At 44.5% G+C, this 25,000-nt stretch overlaps 1 protein-coding gene across 1 annotated transcript in view; it reads left to right on the top strand.

The window, feature by feature from the left end:
• Positions 1 to 25,000, top strand: part of MGMT (O-6-methylguanine-DNA methyltransferase) — a 141,826-nt gene that overhangs the window by 96,894 nt on the left and 19,932 nt on the right. The window contains exon 4 of the mRNA XM_064716516.1: positions 11,812 to 11,972. Within this exon, the coding sequence (XP_064572586.1) occupies positions 11,812 to 11,972 (161 nt within the window). The remainder of the gene's footprint in view (positions 1 to 11,811; positions 11,973 to 25,000) is intronic.

Raw genomic sequence — 25,000 nt, 5'->3', positions numbered from 1 at the left:
CATTTAGTAGGTTTTTTTCTTTTACTTTTGACATATGGTCAATATACTTATGCCAGTTATTAAAGACATTATTTTTTTGCTATGCTAACTATTTAACATACTGCAGCTGCCATGGTAAATAGAGGCTGGTGACAAGGGACACTGAGGAAGAGCATTACATGAACTCCTTCTTAGGTTAAATTGCTGGAGTGTCTCTACATAGGTAAAGAAAAAAATCCACCACATCTGATAAGAGAAATTTATATTATTTATATGGAACAGAACAAACCAATTTACAAGAAAGGCACTTAAGTGGGGAGCTTATTTATTAATGAGTGTAGTACACAAGCTAATGGGGTTGTAATGCAGATGCACCTAAAGCTCAGAGGACAGCAATCTCAAGGCACTCTGCTTCAGAGAGAGGGGGGAAAGCAGGCTGGGAAAATACTCCTGCCCCATTCCAGATGGAGTTATGAAAAGTAGTTTTGTCTGTCTTGTCTTAGCAGGGTGGTCTGTCCCCAGCTCTCCCATCACAGGGAGTTTTGGAGTAGGAATGAGATAGGGCAAGAGGGGTGGGATGAATGGGAAGGGCTTTGAGCTGAAGGAGGGATTTTGGTGAGATGTGAGGAAGGAATTCCTGACTGGCAGGGTGGGCAGCCCTGGCACAGGTGCCCAGAGCAGCTGTGGCTGCCCCTGGATCCCTGGCAGTGCCCAAGGCCAGGCTGGACACTGGGGCTGGAGCACCTGGGACAGTGGGAGGTGTCCCTGCCATGGCTGGGGTGGGATGGGATGAGCTTTAACCTTTATCCCTTCCTACCCAAACCATTCCAGGATTGTGATGTGGCAGTGCCAGGGCTGTAAATCCCTGTGCAAGGAGATTCAGATGAGATTTTAAGGTCACAGCAGCTCAGCACCCCAGGGCAGCACCTCTGCACAGGGAAGTTCCAAAACTCCAGGATCCAGCAATGAGGGATCCCCCTGCATGGGATCCCATCCAGAGAATTGTGGGAAGATGGGAGAAGCAAGAGCCATGCTGTGGCCAGGCTGGTCCATGAAGGGCAGAGCGTGTTTAAATTACATTGCTATTCTCAGCCTTTAACAAGCTCCTTCTGAGGTGGCAGTTTATAGACTCTTATTTCAGTTAATTATAACAGCACTTTTTGAAACAGTATTTTTATTGGTTTTATTGATGTGCCCTGCTGGCTTTCCAATCCACTATTGGGTCCTGCCTGGTTACCTGAGAGAAAAGCTTTTCCTCCTGGATGCAGAGATGCAGGGATGGCCTGTGGCAGGGCAGGGCTCTCTTGGTACCTGCAGAAGGGCCCCCCCTGCCAGAGCCTGCCCAGAGTGACCGAGGCACTGTGGAGTGTTGGGAACAGCAAACTCCACATCAGCTTGATCCAAATGGAGAAAATGCTCTTTACTCTTTGTTCTCCTCACTGGTGTATTTTTGTGGTTGAGGCCAAATTGGGAAGAGGTACAGCCAGTTCTTGGCTGGGTGATGCCATTTTGGGAGACATCCTGCTGATGTGTGTGGTAGCAACCTCAAAGCCCTGCAGAAAGGCTTTGGGTATCTCCATTAACTATGCTGTTTTAATTGGGATGTATTAGTTTTTCTGAGGTGCTCTAAGGTGTCCCCAGAGTCTCCCGTTCTCCAGGTGAGCAGCCCCAGCTCTCCCAGCCTGGCTCCAGAGCAGAGGGGCTCCAGCCCTGGAGCATCTTTGTGGCCTCTGGACTCACTTCAGGAGAGCAGGAGATGCTCAGGGGTCACAGACTTTACACCCACACTGGGAACTCGCTTTGAAAAACGTCCTGGCAAGTCGAATTCTTAAGAGGTTCCTGATTTATCTGTATCTTAATTCATTTTAATAGGCTGGAGGATCTGCAGGTGCTGTTGATTATAATTCTTGGTGCTCACTGTCATCTGGAATTCATGCACTGACGCACGTCAAGGTGGACATCCAAAGTCAGGGCCCAGTTCCAATAATTCAGCCTTAGGTTTTTGTCCTTCAGTGTCCCCGTGCACCAGATCAGAGACCTGGGTCTTGCACTGTAAGGGTTGTAATGTGTATTTTAACTCCCTTAGGCTTGGTGGATTTTTTTTTTAAATCCATGCATAATTGGGATTATATCTGTCTGAGATATGCAGCAAAAAATGTAAATTTGACTTCAGATACCAGTTAGCAGTTGGGTTATCACTGCGAGGCAGGGTGCTGAGTAGGGCTGGTGGGTTTGCGGCCATTGCAGAGAGCTGGGGGTGGTGGTGAATCCCCAAAACCAGCATTGCAGAGGGCTGCAGGTGGTGGTGAATCCCCAAAAGCAGCATTTCAGAAGGCTGGGGATGGTGGTGAATCCCCAAAAACCAGCATTACAGAAGGCTGGGGATGGTGATCAATCCCCAAAACCAGCATTGCAGAAGGCTGGGGATGGTGGTGAATCCCCAAAATCAGCATTGTAGAAGGCTGGGGACGGTGACCAGTCCCAAAACCAGCCTTGCAGAGGGCTGGGGATTGTCATCAGTCCCCAAAACCAGCATTGTAGAAACCTGGGGGTAGTGGTGAATCACCAAACCAGCATTACAGAAGACTGGGGATGGTGATCAGTCCCCAAAACCAGCCTTGCAGAGGGCTGGAGATGGTAATCAGTCCCGAAAACCAGCATTGTAGAAGGCTGGGGATGGTGATCAGTCCCCAAAACCAGCATTGCAGAGGGCTGGGGATGGTGATCAGTCCCAAAAACCAGCATTGTAGAAGGCTGGGGTAGTGGTGAATCCCCAAAAACCAGCATTTCAGAAGGCTGGGGATGGTGGTGAATCCCCAAAAACCAGCATTACAGAAGGCTGGGGATGGTGATCAATCCCCAAAATCAGCATTGTAGAAGGCTGGGGACGGTGACCAGTCCCAAAACCAGCCTTGCAGAGGGCTGGGGATGGTGATCAGTCCCCAAAACCAGCATTGAAAAGGGCTAGAGATGGTGATCAGTCCCCAAAAGCAGCAGGGACAGCGGCGCAGCGCGGGGAATGCGGTGTGCGGTTTAAGGGTCCCCTGCAGCCAGCCCTAACACAGTTAATTGCCTGTGATAAAACCGACCTCCCAGGTCTGATGGGAGACTTCTTTTATATAAGAAAAAAATGTTTTGTAACAATTTCTTGTAAGTGCTAAAATTAACTGACTTTCTTTTAACCTAATTAAAGCTGGAGCTGATGATATCACCTATGCTTAATGTTGCCGAACATCTCGGGCAGAGTGTGCTGTGCTTGGAGCTTGGCTCCAGTTCTGCTTCCTGCTTTAAAACATTTAATGTGAAGCATCTGCTCGGTTGTTGCTGGTTCAGGGTGTGCTCGATCTCAATCTAGAACAGGGTGGTCCTTCCCCACACAGAAGATGCACAGAAAATGTTTTTTTTTTATCTTTTCGGCAAATTCCCCGGTCGTTCTGCTGCCAAACCTGCTGATTTGAAACAGAAATATTTGTGAAGAGGTCACTGTGATATTAGGGATGTTTGTGCTCTCTTAGTAGGGCCCAGCTGCTGGTGTTTGAAGGGTTTCATTGATGGAGGGGAGCGGGTCTCTCTGGGGAAGGTCTCTGAGCTGACCGAGCTCCCGGTGCTGATGAGCACCAGAGCTCACTGTGGTTGTCTTGGCCTGGATCATTCCTGCTAGCACAGATGGGGTACAAACGTGCAGGAAGAAATCTGGAGAGGCCAGGAATTAGCCTGGAAAAGCTGTGGGTGGGAAACAGGAAGAAAGCAGCACTGGGATGGGTGAGCAGTGTGGAGGTGGAGCAGGAAATCTTCAGCAGGGCAGCAAGGTCAGACTGGACCAGAGATGGTCCAGACCACCGAGGTCAGCAGGGTGGTGGTGGCCAACATGGGGAAAGGGCAGGACTTTAAAGGTGGCCTAAGGACTGTGGACAGGAGTGAGGGGAAAAAGGGAATGGCTTCAAACTGCCAAAGGGAAGATGGAATATTGGGGAGAAATTCTTCTGTGAGGATGGTGAGGCCCTGGCACAGAGATGATGTGGATGCCCCTGGATCCCTGGCAGTGCCCAAGGCCAGGTTGGGCAGGGCCAAGAGCAGCCTGGCACATTGAAAAGTGTCCGTGTCCATGGCAGGGGTGGAACAAGATACTGTTTAATGTCCCTTCCAACGCCAGGCAGTCTGGGATTGAGGGAAGGAGGGTGGCATGGATCAGACAGCAAAGGGCACTGGGAGGCACAGGGGGAGATTGAGGTGGGCCTACAACCAGAACTTGGTGGTTGTTCTTCCACCTGTCTGTTGATTTAACAGGGATATTTGTTCCCAGTGGGATTGACTGCTGTGAAAACACAGGAAATGCTTGGGAAAGGGAGCCAAGCCCACACACACAGAGCATTGTTTTCCCTGGATGTGTTTCAGGTGTTCAGGGAAGTCGCCGCCGTGGTCTCGCAGTGCCACATCCCAGGGCAGGATCTCGTTTGAAATCTGTGTCTCCCTGTATAGGATTCCAATCAAAACTTTAATGGTCCAGGGCAGTGAGTAGCATTTAATGACCTTCAGTGCTATCACTTGAGTCTTTTGGGCATTGACATTGATTTTCCTTATCTTGGCATGTGGAGACAGGAGTCTCACTCCATCCTTTGAACTGTTTGCTGGTGCACACCAGGAGCAGGGAATAAGCAGGGAGCAGCTTTGCAGGGATCATGGGCATGGGAAAGCCCAGTTTGGCCCCCAAATTTAATGTCAATAATTGCAAAAGTTGGGGAAAAAATGAAACTATTTAAATATCTTTGTATTCACTCAAGAGCTGTGTTTATTTATTACTTAGTGTATCATTAATTTAATATGTTCATGTATTATGTGATTAATTATAATTTGTTATATTAATTAATTGGAATTTATATTGTGTATATGATGCTCAAATCTCTGTGCAGGTGCTTCTTTCCCAGGGTTAAAGAGAGGCTGCAGAATTTCTCACCAGTCAGATCTGTAACAACTTGCATCCTTTAGAGCAGATAAAAACAGAATAAGGAAAACATTGCACAGGTTGTATGACAGGGACAAAGTCTGACTCAGCTCCAATTTCTCGTGTTCTTCCCTAAATGCATCAATTTTTTCTTAATAGGTCTTAAAAGGAGCAGTGTCGGGGCTGCTCGACAGGAATTGGGGTTATTGCTGTTTATTGCAGCTCTCATCTCTTTTTTAATCTCTCCCTCCCATCATAGAGCCACTTCATTTATAAGCAGCTAAATTAAACTATGTCAGGATGTGCTTGGCCATGAATTTTAAACCTAAAAAGGCGCTTTGTTCGTTGGTGCAGTTGTGGGGAAGAAATGCAGCAGAGCCACCCGGCTATTTGAACTCTTTATTTGCCACATTTACAATATTAATAACACTGTTTCCAGAAGTTGTCACATCAAGTAAAAGATCTTCATTCCGGGCTGTCTTTTGGGGCCAAATCGAGACTGGATGCATGCATTTAATAAATTGTAGTCTCAAGTAGTCATTTTGGTAAATAATTAGCTCGGGTGGAAGAATAAGTTAGCATATTGTATGCATCTAATGCTGCAAATGTACACCCAGCAAACTTTGCTATTAATCAACAGTCAAGCACTGTAAGTTGGGTCTCATACATAATGAATTGTCCTGAAACCTCCTGGGCTTCATTGATAGAAAAATAAGAGAAAACACCAGTGTAGTAAGCTTTGGAATAAAATTTAACGAGATTGCTCTGCATCCCGTAATCGGTTTGGAGTCATTAGAGACCAGATAATTCAGCTGCAGTTTTGGGGTGGCTTTAGCCTTCATCTATCAAAGAAAGGCTGCTTAAATGACATTTAGGTGTGCATAAAATGCATTTTTAGTTAATTTCACAATGAAGGCTCCAGTAAAAACATCAGCTCACTCTGTGTTGTTGTGGAACAAGTAATGCTGCCTCACTAAGTCTCATTTTAATGTGAATTTTTGTGTGCTAATCATCACTGATCCTTCCATTTGAAAGGTAACACGGCAGCTATTTCTCTAAAAGAAAATTAGTTTGGTAAGATAAGCACAGATCTCTGTAATTTTAAGAAAAGAATAGCCATCAGTTTTCAGATAGTGCAACTTTTTTCTGTTAGGAATTCAGGTGTGTGAGAGTTATGTGACAACTTATCTTCAGTCATTTGTTGATCAAACAAAAAATTCTATTTAAAACCCAATAATTTTAAAATTATTCTGGTCCCTCATATGTATTTTTTGCAAAAATTACCATTCAGGTCCTAGAGGATCAACAGTGACTTCTCCTGCAAATGTAAAAATTTACTCAGGTTTAGTAATAAAATAGTTACTTACTATTTTACATATCTATATAGATATATATCTATATATCTATAGAGATATATATAAAAAACTTATATAAATATTAAGAATTATCTATACTAATGACACGCGTGGAGCTTTGTACCAACCAGGCTCTTCCCACCTTTGGGGAAGAAAATCAGAAAAAAATGCACAAAAAAAAAAAAAGATAAAATTACAAAATTACAAAATTTTAAATTACGAAATATTACCAAAAAATTAAAATTTAAAAATTTAGAATCAGTAATGTACTCTGAGTATGCCCACATGTATCAATGGCACTTTGTTGACTCCAGGCTAGGAGGAGTCGCAATCTTTATTTAATTGAGGAGCTTTTTTCATTTCTGTTGTAAACAAAAAAAAAAAAAAAAAAAAAAAAAAAATTTAAATTGAAGCAAAGGGGTCTCTTCACTGGCTCAGTTTCTAAACCTCTCCTTAGGAAAACCAGTGGAAGGTGATGTGGTTTTTCTGATAGAACACTCAGGTGTGTGTGGCTACAGGGAGTGGAATTGGGATTTTGGATGCTCCATTCGAGCAATCAATAGTATTTAAAATACACAAATATTTTATGAATAGACATCTATTTTACAAATACGTTATGGGAGCTGCCAGGACATTCTCCTGGTATTTATTTATGCTAAGGAAGCTGCCAGCTCCTGGCTTTCCCATGGAATGTGCCAGCAGAGTCGTGTTATTTCCCCTTCCTTTCAGCACAGCTCAAGGTCCACCTTGTTTCCCTAAAGTTTCTGAAGGACTGAGGCAAAAAGCAGCTCAGAAATAAATAATGAGCATCCTGCCACTTCAGGACATGGCTTCTCCCAGCATTTCCCTGGTTTCCATCAGGACTGAGCTATTTGGGATGATCCCGGAGCCAATCCGCTGCTTACATGTTTATTTTGGAAGCACCTTAGAAACTTCCAGTTCTTGGCAGTGGCTTTGGAAGGAGCCTGTTCAACTGAAACAGGTGCTGCTGCTTTCCTGCCCCTCTGCTGGAAGCAGCTTTTCCTTCCTTTCATCCTGTGCAAAGGTGAGGAGGCACGGGAGGATGGGCTGGAGCTTTGGGAAGGCTCCTCTCAGTGCATCGCTGTGGATGCAGGAGCCTTTGCCTCCCCAGCTTGGGCAGGCTCTGGGAAGGGCTGGAGTGGAAAGGAATGGGCAGGATTGCAGGGGGAATGGTGTGGAACAGCTGTGGGGTGTGAAAACCCTGATCCTGGGGTGGATTCCCATGTTGGGGTTGCTCTGGGGCTCTCTTGGGTGTCGCCACCACAGGCTGGAGATGTGCAGGAGCAGCACTGGGTGCCTGGTGAATAAAATCTCTCTGTGAGACACATCCAACTGGGAAAAATACTCATTTCTTTCTAGATGTCTTTAGGCAGCTTAAAATGAGCTTTTATTTCTGATTGGGGAAGTTTTAGTTGTAATGAAGCATCCCACTGTAAAGCCATGTTGATCATGTGAAGCTGAATATCCATTTACCCCAAATACCCCCAAAGAGTTAAGGCAGACAATGTGACAGACATGTGACACTGCTGACGTATTAGAGGGCACCACATTACTGCAAACAAAAAACTTCTGGGTCAAAAAATGAAAAGAAAAGGAAAAGGAAAAGGAAAAGGAAAAGGAAAAGGAAAAGGAAAAGAAAAAGAAAAAAGAAAAGGAAAAGGAAAAAGAAAGAAAGAAAAGAAAAGAAAGAAAGAAAGAAAAGAAAAGGAAGGAAAAGGAAAGAAGGAAAGGAAGGAAAGAAGGAAAAGAAAAGAAAAGAAAAGAAAAGAAAAGAAAAGAAAAGAAAAGAAAAGAAAAGAAAAGAAAAGAAAAGAAAAGAAAAGAAAAGAAAAGAAAAGAAAAGAAAAGAAAAGAAAAGACACACACTAAACCCCAACAGCAACGATTGGTTATTGACCAGGTAAAAATACAAAACTCTTCACTTTGAATTTTTTGGGATGCCAGGCAGCACCCAGCATAACTCAGGAATGAAAACAAGTGCAGTGACAGACTCTGATGAAAGTGGAAGCGATTTAAACAATATTAATGTGGTTTAAATAAAAGTTTTTCATTATTCCAACCCCACTGGAAAAAAAAAAATACATTGGTACTTTTTAAGGAAAAACAAAATTCTCCAGGGTGAAAGCAAAGCAGTCAGATTTCTTACATATTTTGTTTAGGGTTTGGGGTTTTTATTTTTCAATGAACACACATTACTTTCCTGTATAAAAGCAAAATTGCATCTTGTTGATCACAGGTTTAAGACTGAAACTTTCCATAGGCAAAGCAGTGGAAGGCCACTTTGGCCACCCCCCTGCGTGCTGCTGGTGCCTCTGTGATCCTTTCCTTTCCTTTTTATTTTTTCATTCCCAAAGTTCAGGCCCAGGTAGCTCATACGGCTCTCAGGTGTGTGTTTTTCTCTAAATTTCAACTTGTTCCTGTCCGTCCTGACTCAGAGGTGCTCAGAGATCCGTGCCTGGAGTAGGGAGTTGAGAAACCTCCCAAGGAATCCGACACTGGGCAGAGGGATTTCCTTCCAGGGCAGAATTTCCCATGATGTAACTCCTCTGCTCCTCTCACCAATGTTTTCAGACCACTTGGACCCTGCTCTTTGAAAGGTACTTAAGGCTTTGAAGCCTGAGAAAATCCTTTAAAAGGCAGCTGGTGCTTTCAGGAGGATATTTAATGCCGAGGCACTTTGTGGAAGTTGTGCTATGCAAGTTTGGAGAGGGAAGGGCAGGGAGGGGAGGAGGACAAGCAGAAGACATCCATGCATGAGTTATGTGCCTTCTTTTTCTTTATTAAAGCTGTCAAATTCCCAGCAATAGCTGTTGCCATCTCTAGCCAAGCAAAATTAATGTGAAGGTTTTCCTTTTTTTTTTTTTTTCCAACTCCCTGCCAGTTTGAAGCTCTGGCTGTGTGTGTTGGCACGTGGAGTGTGTGTCCTGCAGGAAAAGAGCTCAGGGCATTCCTGGAGAGCAAATTCATTCCTGCCTTGCAGAGCCTTCCCTTTCCTGGCCAAGGTGGGGGTGGCAGGTGCTGGGAAAGCCTCTGGTGTTGGATTGCTGGGAGAGTGGCCCCACCAAAAACATCTGGAGGTGTTCAGCGGTGGCAGGGCACTGCCATTAAAAGCAGCAATTAAAAAGAAAATTAAAAATAAATTCTCTCCAAACACTCCTGCCAGGGAGCACCTGGAGAAGTGAGGAATGTGTGTGTGATGGTTGGGCTTGGAGTGGGACCTTCAATGGGACTTTAAATCCCCCCCAGTGCCACCCCAGCCATGGCAGGGACACCTCCCACTGTCCCAGGTGCTCCAGCCCCAGTGTCCAGCCTGGCCTTGGGCACTGCCAGGGATCCAGGGGCAGCCACAGCTGCTCTGGGCACCTGTGCCAGGGCTGCCCACCCTGCCAGGGAACAATTCCCAATTCCCAATATCCCATCCAGCCCTGCCAGGGAACAATTCCCAATCTCCCACCCATCCCTGCCCTCTGGCACTGGGAGCCATTCCCTGTGTCCTGTCCCTCCATCCCTGTCCCCAGTCCCTCTGCAGCTCTCCTGGAGCCCCTTCAGGCCCTGGAGGTGCTCCCAGAGTCTCCCTGGCTGCTCCCCACTTGTTTTGGGGGTGACTGATGCTGGTTGGGTGCCCTTGGGCTGGTCCTCACACAGAGCCCAGAGCTGCTGCTCCCAGAGCCGTGAGGAGTTGGGAGTTTTTCTGTTTTATTGGTGACATTACAGCCCAAATGATTTCCAGACTCCCGAGAATGGGAAACAGGATGATGTGAAAAACATAAGGAGACCGTAGCTTTGAGCACTCTTCTGGATAAATGGAGCAGAAAAGTCTCCCCACTTCTGGGCCAGGTTTCAGAGGAGTTGTTGTTATTATATTGTCTCATTATTATTTTGTTGTAGCTCTAACAATTCACAGTAAAACAGAGCCACATTCTGCTGTGTTGTACCTGTGTGAAATTAGGGATTATTCATGGTGTTGGGAGCTTGGTTTGAAGTCCATGCCATGGGGATTTGTGCAAAAAAAGTTTGTGCATGGATTCTCATACTTTTTCTTTAAGCAGAGATATTATTAATCAGAAAAACAGCATAAAGCAGACACCAGGTTTAAAAAGCAACTTGATCCTACTTCACATACATAAAGGAAAGTCAAAAGCATCAGTTTGATAAATAAATGGAAAGAGAAATAAAATTGCACTTAACTGCTACCAAACTGGATTTTTTGGGGAATTTCAGGAATCATTTTGGGAAAATTTTGGGGACTTTTTGTGGATTTTTTGGGGAATTTCAGGGATTATTTTTTGTCATTTTGGGAATTTCAGGGATTATTTGGGGAACTATTTTGGGAATTCTGGGAATTTTTTTTTTTAATTTTTGGAATTATTTCGGGCATTTGGGGGATTTTTTTTTGAGAATTTCAGGGATTATTTTGGGGATCTTGGGGGTTATTTTGGGAATTATTTCAGGAATTTTGGGACTTTCAGGGAAAACCAGAAGACTCTCTCTGCTGTTGAGGTCTAGCACAACCTCTGGCTCTGGCTTTGTTTCCAGCTGGGAGATAAAGCTGCAAGAATCAGGAAACTTCTGGGTGGTGCTGGTGAGGGTTCTGGATTTGAGAAGGTTGCTGGCAGGGGTTGCTGTTCCATCCCCCTGGATGTTGTTGTCTCCATCATTTCCCATGGATGCACTGTGTGTTTCCTGCTGTCCTCACACGGGTCTCTGCAGTTCTGAGAGACCCTTCCCAGCACTGCTGTGCACCCCTGGAAACATCCAGCTTGGGGAACACAGCTGGACACAAATCCAGGGCTCCCTTTTTCACTGCTCTCATCCACACCTTGCTCTTCCAGAGGGAAAGAAAAAAGAAAAAGGAGCAGAGGAAGAAGCCCATTTTTATTTACAGGTGCTTTCTGTTGGCTCACTTTGCTCCTCAGCCCCTGCCAGCACGAGCTGCCACTGAAAATCAAATGAATTCTCAATTGCTTCCTTCCAATTCAATCAGGGGAGGGAAGCAGAGACCTGCCACGGCGCTGGAGGAAGGGAGAGCTGCTTCCTTCCCTGCTTCCCCAGGGATGGCCTGGGGACAAGGGACTGCTCCCCCAGGGGACACGGAGCAGGAGCCTCCCCTCCATCCCTCCTGGAAACACGAGGATGTGTCACCCACCTGGCTTGGGGGTGTTCCTGCTCCCTGGCATGGCTGTGCCCTCGTACCTGGGCTTTCTTACAGGTGTTCATAGCACTGTTCTGCATTTGTAGGGGTGGTGAGGGTGAGGTTTTGTTACTGCTCTGAGGAATCCCTTCACTTTTCTCTGAGAAGAGAAGTAAAAAGGTCTGGCTCCAGATGAAAGGTTTAGAGGTTTTTATTTTGCTGATGCAGAGTGTGAATACTTGGTTTTATCACAGCGTCACAGAGTTGTTTTGTGTGGAGGGGACCTTCAAGCCTATGTTGTTCCACTCAAGGTTGTTCAGAGCCCTGTCCAGCCTGGTTTTGTCACTGTCCCCAGCGTAACCCTGCCTTTCCCTGTGTCCCAGCAGGGCAGAGCCCTTGGTGGCGTGCGAGGTGTGCGAGGGCGCCGAGGAGCTGCCGGAGCCCCTGCAGCAGTGCACGGCCTGGCTGCGAGCCTACTTCTGTGAGCCTGCCAGCACAGGGACCCTGCCCCTGCCAGCCCTGCACCACCCCCTGCTCCTGAGAGGTCAGTGCCACCCCGGGACCGCGCTCACGGGGGTTCTGGGGTCAGGGAAGGGATGGGGATCTGACTCCATGGTTCACAAGGCTGATTTGTTATTTTATGATATTTATTGTATTAAAACTATACTAAAAGAATAGAAGAAAGGATTTCATCAGAAGGCTGGCTAAGAATAGAATAGCAAAGAATGATAACAAAGGTTTGTGTCTCGGCTCTCTGTCCGAGCCAGCTGACTGTGATTGGCCATTAATTAGAAACAACCCCATGAGACCAATCCCAGATGCACCTGTTGCATTCCACAGCAGCAGATAACCATTGTTTGCATTTTGTTCCTGAGGCCTCCCAGCTTCTCAGGAGGAAAACTCCTAAGGAAAGGATTTTCCATAAAAGATGTCTGTGATGCCACCCCCCTGCCCTCTGCCAGCAGCCACCGGCCCCATCTCCCTCATCCTTGCCCTATAAAGTGACAGGGTTCAGCTGAAAGGTGGGCTGTGAGCACACCTGGAGGGCTGTGAGCTGCCCTGTGAGCTGTGGCTACCTAAAGCAGCTTTTGGCCACCAAGAGGGGGACTGAGGCTTTGACATCTCTCTACAGCTCCCTGACAGGAGAGGTGTCAGCTTTTGAGGTTTTTTGATGGAAGGCTTTGGTCCATCCCTAGGGCACAACCTTCCTCTCGAACCTCTCAGGCCTGAACCCCAAACCAGCAGCAGTGCTTACACCAAGGAATTCTCATTCACACGGCCAAAAAGAATTCAGGAACCCATTCAGGAAAACTAATGGAAAGGAAAAAAAAAGTAATGTTTTATTTAGATATTTTTTAATGTTTTGTTTATAAAGTTTAATGTTTTATAAGGCACTGAAGAATTTTAAAATGAAAAATAAGGATATTTGTTAACAGGGAGTTTCCTGAGGGAAACAAGCAGCACCCTTAAATTTTTGAGCAAAGGGAGGAAAGTTCTTCAGCACCATCCAGTCTGAGAACCAGGAGCTGTGCAGGGCTGGGACGTGGCTGTGGGCATCACCTGAGGGTCCCTGCAGCTCCCTGGCCTTGTGAGGGTGGCACTGGGGTGCCAGTGCCCCCTGTGCTGGGGGGTTTGGGTGTGCCCAGCTGGGCTGCAGGGCTCTCATTTCAGCATGTGCACATCCAATTTTTTTTAATTTATCCCCCTCGTTTGCTCCTGGCCTGGCTCAGGTCTGTGTGTGTGTGTTTTATTGGGGGAAGGCTCTTACATCATAGAAACATTAATGAAGAATTAATTGGCTCAAATCACAACGATGTGAGAGCATTTCTGTTCTTCTGTCACTTTCTCCTACTGATACTTTCAAAAAACTGAAAAAAATTACATTGGAAGGAATGTGGAAATAGATGTGCAAAATTGCAAGGAACTGGTTTTAAAAGTTATTTAGGAGAAAGGTGATGTAAAAACCAAATTCTGATGGATTGCACTTCAGTTTATCTGCACATCAGAATTGCAGTTTTGCTAAATTAGGAATTTGGTATTTATTTGCTTTTGCACATTTACATTTGAAAGTGCCTGCTCGTTTCTCCAGGCACTGAAAAACGCAGAACAAACATCAGTGAGAGCTGAGGATCCAAAGCCAGAAAGGCTTTTTCTCATCACTCTGATTTTCTCACATTTCTGTTCAGCACCAGGGGCCCCGAGCAGGCCGGGGCAGTGCCAGGTGTCCCTGCCCATGGCAGGGGTGGCACTGGATGGGCTTTCAGGTCCCCCCAGCCCAAACCAGGCTGGAATTCTGTGATTCCATGATCATCAAAACCTTTGGCCCTTTTTCCCCCTTCCCTGTAAATGTGACCATGTACAGTGTTGCTCTTTGAGAGAGGATTCAAATTCCATCCTCAAGTGCTTTTCTAATCACTTGACTGTTGCATAAATTCTTCCTAATCAGTGCTTACATCAAATTTTATTTTATTTTTCTGCACTAACTTTATCTGGGGACCAGAAGGTTTTGGTTTTGCCAAAAAAAAACACATTAAATGGTTTCTCATCTAACAAAAAAAAAAAAAAGTGTAAAGTGCTTTTGGGATGAAACACTTCTCAGTTCACAGTCAGTTTTCTGCAACTGCTTTTGGGCCAGCTTTGAGGACATCATTCCTTATGGACAGAAAAATCCTGACAATCAACTCTGACATAACAAAAGCAGAGAGATTTGCACATTCAGAAAGTAGAGATGATCTGCTTTATATTCATCAAGAAATTCTATAAAAATTCAGTATCTGCTGTTTCAGTGGCTTCTCCTATATCTTAAATTTGTCCAAAGTGTCTTTAATTTTCTAAATGACTGTTAAACAGGAGAAATGTGTTTAAAGTACAAAATCAACCATTCCTCTCATAACTTGGCATTGGCAAAGGTGGAATCTGAATCCTGAGGCAGGCAGGAGAGTCACGGAATCACAGAACCATTAGGGTTGGAAAAGACCTTTAAGGTCACCCAGCCCAACCCTTCCAGCCCCAGCACCATGCTCACCATCAATCCGTGTCCCCAAGTGCCACATCCACGTGGTTTTTGAGTATTTCCCGGGATGGTGACTCCACCACTGCCCTGCACAGACTGTGCCAGGGCTGGGCAGCTTTTCCATGAAGGAATTTTCCCTAACCTCCAGTCTAAACCTGCCTGGCACAGTTTGAGGCCATTTCCCCCGATCCTGTCCCTTGTTCCCTGGGAGCAGAGCCTGACTCCCTGTCAGGGGTTTGTGGAGAGGGAAAAGTTGGATTTCCCAACACCTCCAGGAGTTCTCCCCTTACTGGCTCTCTCCAGCTTATATGCAGCCATTATATTTATTTCCAAACATAATTGAAAACGTGGAACAAAATTTCAACAACCCATGACATTTCACTGAGCAAAGTCAGCTTCTCCCTCTGCTCTGAGTGGGGCATCTCAGAAAAACCCCTGCACATTCCTAATGGGAAATGATTAATGGCTCTTAATGGAGGCTGGTCATTAGCTCCCTTTCTGTATAAAGAAGAAAATTGGATTGTTGTTGTTTTGAGGGCTGGGACACGGGGAAGGTGACGCTGATTTGGCCACTCCTGAATTTCCTGTCCTCCCTGTGTGATGCTGTGGGGTGGGGTGGCTGCAGTGGCACAGGGTGGCTGTGCTGTGTGTTTGCAGTGGCACAGGGTGGCACAGGGTGGCTGTGCTGTGCTGTGTGTTTGCAGTGGGATGGCACAGGGTGGCTGTGCTGTGTGTTTGCAGTGTCAGGGTGGCACAGGGGTGGCTGTGCTGTGCTGTGTGTTTGCAGTGGCACAGGGTGGCACAGGGTGGCTGTGCTGTGTGTTTGCAGTGTCAGGGTGGCACAGGGGTGGCTGTGCTGCGTTTGCAGTGGCACAGGGTGGCACAGGGTGGCTGTGCTGTGTTTGCAGTGTCAGGGTGGCACAGGGTGGCTGTGCTGTGTGTTTGCAGTGGCACAGGATGGCACAGGGTGGCTGTGCTGTGTGTTTGCAGTGGCACAGGTGGCTGTGCTGTGTGTTTGCAGTGGCACAGGTGGCTGTGCTGCGTGTTTGCAGTGGCACAGGTGGCTGTGCTGTGTGTTTGCAGTGGCACAGGATGGCACAGGGTGGCTGTGCTGTGTGTTTGCAGTGGCACAGGGTGGCACAGGGTGGCTGTGCTGTGTGTTTGCAGTGGCACAGGGTGGCACAGGGGTGGCTGTGCTGTGTTTGCAGTGGCACAGGATGGCAGAGGTTGGCTGTGCTGTGTTTGCAGTGGCACAGGGTGGCTGTGCTGTGCTGTGTGTTTGCAGTGGGATGGCACAGGGGTGGCTGTGCTGTGTGTTTGCAGTGGCACAGGGTGGCACAGGGGTGGCTGTGCTGTGTGTTTGCAGTGGCACAGGGTGGCACAGGGTGGCTGTGCTGTGCTGTGTGTTTGCAGTGGCACAGGATGGCACAGGGGTGGTTGTGCTGTGTTTGCAGTGGCACAGGGTGGCACAGGGGTGGCTGTGCTGTGCTGTGTGTTTGCAGACCAGATGGCTCATTAGAGCACAGGACAGAGGAAATTGGAGGCACAGCAGAGTTTTCCTTCGCCCTGTGACGAGCAGCAGCCCTGGGGTTCTGCTCCTTGCTGAGCTCTTCCCTCAGTCCAGCTCAGTCCTCCTATTCCTACCTGAGCTGTGAATTCCTGTGTCAGAGATCTGGAAGTGGCATTAGGGGCATTGATGGTTTTGAACTGAAGGAGGGTCATTTACATTGGATTTTGGGCAGGAATTGTTCCCTGGCAGGGTGGGCAGCCCTGGCACAGGGTGGCTGCCCCTGGATCCCTGGCAGTGCCCAAGGCCAGGCTGGAGCAGCCTGGGACAGTGGGAGGTGTCAGGAGCGTGATGGACTTCCAGGTCCCTTCCAGGCCAAAGCATTCCATGGTTCTGGCACATTCCAAGGCAGAGGCAGAGCCCAGCTGTGCAGGAGGGCCCGGGAGGAGCAGCTGAGGATGGAGAGCAGGGAGGAGAGCTGAAATCCCCCGAGCATGGTGTAGGTTATTCATCCAAGGGGGGATATTGATGAGGCACCTCATGCATAATGGGAGCCTTCAAAGGAGCCGGGAGCAGCTCCATTCTCGGGCCCAGCTGACGTGGGCAGGCTGTAATCAATAATTACCCTGTGATTTCCTGCTCCTGCAGACACTGGCACTGCCCAGGGCTGCTGGGAGCACGGGGAAATGCCAGCCCTGGCATGGGGAACCTCCTCACTTGGTGTCACCCCCGTGGAGCCGGAGTCACCCCTGGGCTGTGGGATGTACCCCTGGGAAGCTCCCATGGAGAAAACCCTGCCAAAACACATCCTCAGCACTCTGCACCCTTCCAGGAGCTGCTCTAGCACCTCTCTTTTGCTCATTTTGCGCTTTCAAAACTATAAAAAACTCCCAGCTTGCAGCAAATTAAGAAAGAAAACTATTTTTTTCTGTATTTTCTGACTGTGACACAGCAAAGGCCAGAGTATTTTTTTATTCTTTTAATGGACAGAATATTTAAATCACAAGTTTGTGGGGCTGTTAATTTGTGTGCTTCTGATATGACAAATGAAACATCCCTTGATGCTTACATTTGAAATAGATTTCAGGGGCTGTGCTGCTCACCCTAATTATGGTATCCTGAGAGTAAATTTTTCCCACGTACAACTTATCCATGGACTTTTTCAAGATATAAAAATTATTTCAATAAGAAAAGCATTTATATTATTAAAATGAATTACAGATCTCTTTTCCTTTAAATGACAGTAAAAATATTGCAAGAATCATTGACTTGGTTGAGATATTGTCAAGTAAAGCTGGAAGGTTTGAAGCTTCAGGTGCCAGTTTGTGGATAAACTATCTGCAACTTTTGTAAATACATATTTTCATGTTTCAGGCATGCACATATTCAGGTTCAGTGTATTTAGGCAGTCCTGTGCTGAGCTTTGTGTTCAGGTGTCATTAAGTTGAGATTTATGATCAGGTTTTGCTTCAAGGATCAGTCCCTGGGACTTCCACCCTTTATTTTAGAGATATTGATGTAGATATCGAAGATATAGATTAGATATAAATTATATAGCTATAGATAGATATAGATTGGATATAGATATAGATATAGATATAGATATAGATATAGATATAGATATAGATATAGATATAGATATAGATATAGATATAGATATAGATTAAATATAGATTATTTAGCTATAGATAGAGAGATTTGATATAGATATAGATTAAATATAGATATAGATATAGATATAGATATAGATATAGATATAGATATAGATAGATATAGATTAAATATAGATTATTTAGCTATAGATAAAGAGATTTGATATAGATATAGATTAAATATAGATATAGATATAGACATAGATTATATAGATATAAATATCTATGTATATACAGATACAGATATAGATACAGATATAGACATAGATATAGATTATATAGATATAGATATAGATATAGATATAGATATAGATATAGATAGATATAGATATAGATATAGATATAGATATAGATATAGATATAAATATAGATATAGATATAGATATAGATATAGATATAGATATAGATATAGATATATAGATATAGTGACAGATATAGACATAGATATAAATTATATAGATATAAATATAGATGTAGATACAGATACAGATATAGATTAGATATAGGTACATAACATGTAGATATATATTTATGGTTAAAGCATAACCATCCTTAATAGGAAAAGCAGCAAATGCAGCCAACAGGGAAACCAGGAATTCCAGTATCAACTCTCCATGGTTCCCTTATTTCCAGTAAAAATGGAAAATTCAATTCATTTTTCTAGGAAAGTGAGGACCCAGCAGGTTATATCAACTATAGACATGGATAGGTGGGAGATTGGGCAGGAATTGTTCCCTGGGATGGTAGGGAGGGGCTGGGATGGAATTCCCAAATTTGCTCTGGCTGCCCCTGGATCCCTGGCAGTGCCCAGGGCCAGGCTGGACACTGGGGCTTGGACACCCTGGCACAATGGAAGTGTCCCTGTGTGGCACTGGATGAGCTTTGAGATCCCTTCTAACCCAACTGAATGGATTCTGTACTTATATTTTGCAGTCTTGAGCTGCTCTGTTCACTCACTGAGGAGGCAGGACTTGCCCTTTCCTAGGCAAATACAAATTGGCATTTTCTCCACTGATTTTTGCAGCAATTTGTGAAATTCTCTTAATTTGGTACTAGAGGTTCAATTCATTAAGGGAAAAAAAGGTTGATAAATGTTTCTGATTTTCCCTTTCTCAACCCTGCAGCTTCATCAGACATGCAAATACATTTCTATTTAGGCTTTTAGAAAGTGTTAAATGTGAAATAATCTGCTCGGAAACGTTCATACTTCACATATCTGGACATGGCAGATTCAAGTGCAGAGAGCTGACAAGCTTTCCTATTTCTGTCTGCCAACTCAAAATTCAAATTCCAGAGACTGGCATCTTCTTTTATTACCATTTCATGTGAGAGGAGTTTTGATAAGCAGAAAGTCACTGTTTTGTGAGACATTTAATGGATTTTTACAATCCAATACTTTCCTACAATTTTCTGCAAACAGAAATCAATCCTCTCCAACCTTCAAAAATGGAAACAGCAAAACCCCAAAATAGCCCAGTTACTTTTATACATCTAATTCTTTTTCCAGCCCAATTGGCCCATTGCTTTCTATCAACTATATGTATTTAAAAACAAAACTAAACTAAACAAAACAAAAAAAAATCAATACAAATGCAGTCTGGACAGAAATATCTTCCAAATTCCTGACCCAATTCCTGTTGAATTCAGACCAAAATTCCCATAATTTCCAGTGGAAGCCCTGTGTGGTTTTAAGTGTATCTTAAATACTTTTATTGAAGTTCATAGGGTAAATTGTCTGCCAGATGTGGCCCATTTAGGACAATTCAGGCCCTCTTAGGTGCAAATTTCCTTTTGGCAGCACTGATTGCAGATGTTGATAAGATTTTGGTGGAATCTTTCAGAGATTGGACCTTGGAAGAGTCTAAGGATGGACAGAGCAGTGTGTCTGTCCTGTCATGGGGAAAGCAGTGAGAGAATTATTTACTTTTTAAATAAATTTTAATTTATTTATTTTTAAGAAATAATTTTTAAATAAGTAATTGTATTTCCAGTAGGACATTCCTTTCTTGCCAATATTCTTAACATTATTACAGGTAGGCCATAATTAGAATGGAGGAGCATTTTATAAATAAGGTGTTTTTAGGTAGAAGTGTGTTGAAGGTCCACAGCCAGTGCTCACCTGAGCAATGGCAATATTTTGACCTGTTCTCAGAGAATTTGAGGACATTCAATATTCAAGACTCTGAAACAGCTGCAGAGGTCTGTGGATCTTGTTATTCCAAATTTTTGAAATATTATCAAATATTATCAAATTATTCCACACTTCTGTTTAGAAAGAAAGGGTTTGTGTGTATTAGTGATGAGGTACTGGGAAGGAATTCCTGGCTGGCAGGGGCTGGGATGGAATTCCCAGAGCATCTGTGGCTGCCCCTGCATCCCTGGCAATGTCCAAGGCCAGGTTGGAGCACCTGGGGCATGGGAGGTGTCCCTGCCATGGATGGGGTGGCACTGGATGAGCTTTGAGGTCCCTTCCAACCCAAACCATCCCGTGATTCCATGATAAATATTTGCACGGAATTGGAGTGGGACCAAAATCAGGGCAGCTTCACTCTAAAATCAGCTGCTCTAAAAGCCGCCTGCGTGTGAGGCTTCTTTATAAAGTGAATTTGCTCAAAATCACATCCCTTTTCTCCCCATGAAAGAAGAGGAATCAGTTGACCCCGATCTAAGAACCATTTTGACCAACCCGGTAACTTTTGACACTGCTGCTTGTAGATGAGATTTAGATTAAAAGGTAAGAATTGAAGGTGGAAAAACCCCACCAGTGTAGGAAAATGGCTTTTTTATCCAGAGTCGTGTGCTCATCTTCACCCAGAGCCCCAGACCTCAGCACCTGCTCTCATTGCAGACCTGTGAGGAATAAGTTTAATTTAATTCATTTTTCCTTTGATTTGTTGGCTGGCTTGCCACACATGCAGCCCCACGTAACCTTTGCACCCCTCCTTAATAAAAACCCATGCAATCAAGATAAAAGGAAAGGATTCTATAAATACAGCCTCCCACACCCGTTTTATTAATGAACTTTCAGGCAAGTTTACTTAAAACCCCCTATCGATAGGAAATACCATCAATACTCATATGCATTTAACCTGTTTGGTGTTTCAGAGGTAATGTGCTTAATGGGACTGTTACTATGGTGAGCACCTTGTTTCTAAGTAATATTGTTAATTTTTTTTCAGGAAATGACAATATAGTGACATTTCTGACAGCCGTTATATTAGGGGCACATAAATAAATTCATCTGAGGAAAAAAAATTTATCATAAAGGTATTTTTGTGTTTCTTGACCTAAGGATGCCCCTTTCTGACCCATTTTCAAGATGTTTTGCCTCATCTGCTGACCAGTTTATTTGCTGACCATTTTATTCTGGTGGAAGCAAGGTCTCACTTAACTGGAAAAACACACTTCTCACTAGAAATTTGCATCCTGCACTCCTCTCCGAATAAAATATGCAAGAACAACATAAATGGCACACTCCTTTTTCTCCTTTCTTTCTTTTTTCCCCATGAATTGGGCCTTTGATGTTCAAGAGGAGCAAGTATTAAAGGACATCCCTAGAAGGCTGTAGAAATTGTCCCTGTTTATGACAAATGTAAAATAGTACAAATCTAGCTGAATGTGATGGTGTCATTAGTTTGTGAATCGCATCCTCGAAAATAACTGTGGAGGAGCCAAATCGGTTTAAAAGAAGATAACAAAATGGTTTAAGCTACTTAGGTTGAATGCCAATTATATTTTAATATTCAACTGAGCATATTTTACTAAGAAAAAAGGCAGCGTCGACGCATGCATAACTCATTGGCAGCGTCGACCAGCTGTGCCACTCTTCTCTTCGAATCACTTTGTGCATTTTAGTAGCATGGTAATTTAGTAGAGAACTACCTGAGTGATGGCATTTTCAATGAGCAGGTAATCTACAGAGAATTTTTATATGGTTATGAGTTCTGTGCTTCAGCCTGGCAACACAAAAATACATCAAGACCAATTACGGTATCAACTTTCAGCGTGATACCCTTGCCACGCAAGTGCATGTATTTCTGCCCCAGGCATTTCAAATTGCATCTAATTTGAAATCTTTGGGGTTTTAATTAAATTTCAGAATATATGGAATTCTTCATTAGTACCTGCTCTGAATAGCAGATTATACTTCTCTCAGTCTCTCGTTAAAGAAGTAGGCTGTGGTAAATAGCATGTTCAAGAACTGATCATTTGTGGTGCCTGGATATTGGGAACAGAAATAGTGAAATGCAAAATAATATCAAAAAGATTATTAGTCCAGTGAGGGACTCTTGATTTGTATTTTAATGGAATTTTACATTTCTCTTAATGATTTGCAAATTGTCCTCTGATTATAAGATGCATTAAGCTTTTCATTTTAATGGAGAGACACAGCCATTAGCAGAAATTTTTTTTCTGTCTTCTTTTTAGAGTGCTTCCCTGCAGCAGATAAATATTGAAACCATTAACACCTTTTGATGTACTTTATAGTGCTGCAGCTTGGACCAATACATGAATGAACATCACCCTTTTATATTTTAGCACTTTGCTGGAAGCTCCTGGTTGTCGTTCCGTGGGTGAACAATGACCGGAGCCCCGCGTTTCCCTGCCTTCGTTTCCTCATAATTAATGTTCCAAATGTTTCGGGGAACATCATTCATATTTAATGCCAAAAGAAGTAGTAAAGCCAACAAAAGTCGAGATCTGAAATGCAGATGGAGGGTGCTGTGACCTTAGCTCTGACCATCCTTCCAGGGAGGAGGGTTTGTTAGGGATCCGCGGTGGGCGAGAACACAACCGGCTCCTTTGTTGCAGGCTCCAGAATACACCAGCACTCTTCATTTGGCAATCTGAAAGTCAAATTTCCTCCTTGCTTTCAGCTTAACGTGAACCCTTAATGTTGTATAAACATGTTGTGCCTGTGCTGACTTCATTGGGTTTGGCAGGAGAGCACGGGATGCAGAGCAGCCTCTTTTTTGTGGCGGCTTGCGAAGCGTGAGGAGGATTTTCCTGATGCTGCTTTTCGTGTTAAACAACAGGGCTGTTGCATCAGGTAAACGTGTGATTATGAACCCTACCAACTGAAGGAAATCCCTGTAATATTCTTTAGATGCTTTGGAAAATCAAATTATTCTTTAAGAGGTGCAGGATGGGGTGTTTCCCCAGCCCCACCTGCTTCTCACTCCCCAAATAACCCAAATTTCTGCCTGTGCCTCCTCAGACTCCTCCTCTCCTGGCAGGTTACCTGTGAGAACTTCCTGCAAGCAAGGCGCTGATTTGAGGCCTGCCTGTTAATTGAGCAGCCTCAAATCTGTGAAATCCCATCAGGGGTCACTGGTAGGGCTGCTCCTGTGTTTGCTTCCAGGATGTCTGTTTAAATAATTTGGATCTCGGGAATTCCAGTTGCAGTTCATTTAAGCAGCGCTGTGTGATGGCACTGGGATCAGTCTGAGGCTGAGTGGCTTCATGGGATCACACTTCACCTCTTCCCTGTTGTTTTGTTGGCTGCATGAATACATACTCCTTAAAAGAAGAAAGAAAAAGAAAATACACACCCTAACTTTGAGACTGAAGCCAGAAGGTTCTGGGAATTATTTGCTGCTGCAGCAGCATTCTTGGAAGGATGTTGTGAATTAGTGTTTGGAAAGTGCTGTGTACATCTTAGCTCCATCCATTAGGTATTTGTATAACTCAATAATAAATTAATACAAATTTTCAAAAATCAGTGCTTTAATACTGACTTCATTTGAATGCAGTGAGGAAATAGTTCCATTTTATTGCATTTAAGCACTTTAATGAGTATTATTTTTAACGTGCACATTTACAAAGGAACTTACAGAAAGCTGAAGAATTCTCTGTTCCTTTTTTTAGCCCAGTGAGGATCTTACACTTTGTTCACGTAGTGCAGCACATTTGCATTGCATGTTTCATATATTAATTTTCTAGGCCAGGTTATCTTTGGCAACAGGATCTTCACAAAGCAACTGAGGGTGCAGATTTCTTGCTCCAGAGTCCTTTGGGAGGGGATATTTGGGGCTGTGACGAAAAATGAAATGGAAGAAACACCTCATCAGTGTAACTCTAAGTGGAATTATAGAATAAAAGCAATTTTGTGGGAAGCAGGGAAAATAGAGGAGAGATGCTGGGGCCTCCCAGCCTCCTCTGCCTCACTGGAGGAGAAGATCAGGATCCAGGGGTGACCCAGTGTGGTCAAAGGTTTGCCGAGAATTAATGTTTCCTTTCTGCCAAATAACCTGGCCTGGTGTTGCCCTGTTCCCTGAGTGGATATAAAATAGGTTTGTGGAGGTACCCGGGGAATGCAAGGGATTCCTTCTGGATGAATGTCTTGGATTGGAAGGGAATTTAAAGGTCCTCCAGTTCCAAATCTGTGTATAACATTCCTAATACAGCACACGATATTGCAGCGTGGAAGAAGTAGCCCTGTTCTTGTAAGATGATAAAACAAATTCCAGTTTGCAACATCAGTTTTACACAAGCTGATGTCAAAATTCGTGGATTTATTCCCCTTTCATAGAATCCCAGAATAGTTTGGGTGGGAGGGACCCCAAATCCCCCCCAGTGCCACCCCAGCCATGGCAGGGACAGCTCCCACTGTCCCAGGTGCTCCAGCCCCAGTGTCCAGCCTGGCCTTGGGCACTGCCAGGGATCCAGGGGCAGCCACAGCTGCTCTGGGCACCTGTGCCAGGGCTGCCCACCCTGCCAGGGAACAATTCCCAATTCCCAATCTCCCATCCAGCCCTGCCCTCTGGCACTGGGAGCCATTCCCTGTGTCCTGTCCCTCCATCCTTGTCCCCAGTCCCTCTTCAGCCTCCTTTCCTTTTTCCTTTTTCCTTTTTCCTTTTTCCTTTTTCCTTTTTCCTTTTTCCTTTTTCCTTTTTCCTTTTTCCTTTTTCCTTTCCTTTCTCATGGGAATGTGTTGGAGCCTTGCAATGGTGACCAGTAATCTTATAAGACCTATCTGTGAATTTTAGAGCCCATGTCTCACACTTCCTTCATGGCAGTTCTGGATTTTGTGTCCTGAGGTAGGATTTGAGGTTCTTCTTAAGTTTGTCACTTTATTTCTCCAAATTTGCCCAGTTTGTGCTCAATTTCGCTGCCCAGTTTTGCACTCCCAGGTGCAGTTGGTGATCCTGACCAAGACCTCAAACCAAAGGTGCTGATGTTGGAAATTTTGATGTTAGTGAGCTTAATTTGTAGGGATGAGTTGGAAATTGTGCTTTATCAAGGTGTGTGAGCATTGAATCCTTTATCTAACACCTTGTGTTTTGGGTTCATTGATACTGGAATGACTCTTGCAGCATATCCACAAATCTGGAGGAGTTTTCTGCAGAACCTCCCTGCTGGTTCCAGCCTGTGACCAGAGGGTCCTGCCTTCCCATGAA

This window comes from Zonotrichia leucophrys, chromosome 6 (genome assembly GCF_028769735.1).
Source record: "Zonotrichia leucophrys gambelii isolate GWCS_2022_RI chromosome 6, RI_Zleu_2.0, whole genome shotgun sequence".
NCBI classification, from domain to species: domain Eukaryota; kingdom Metazoa; phylum Chordata; class Aves; order Passeriformes; family Passerellidae; genus Zonotrichia; species Zonotrichia leucophrys.
This window is presented reverse-complemented; position numbering and strand designations above follow the sequence as displayed.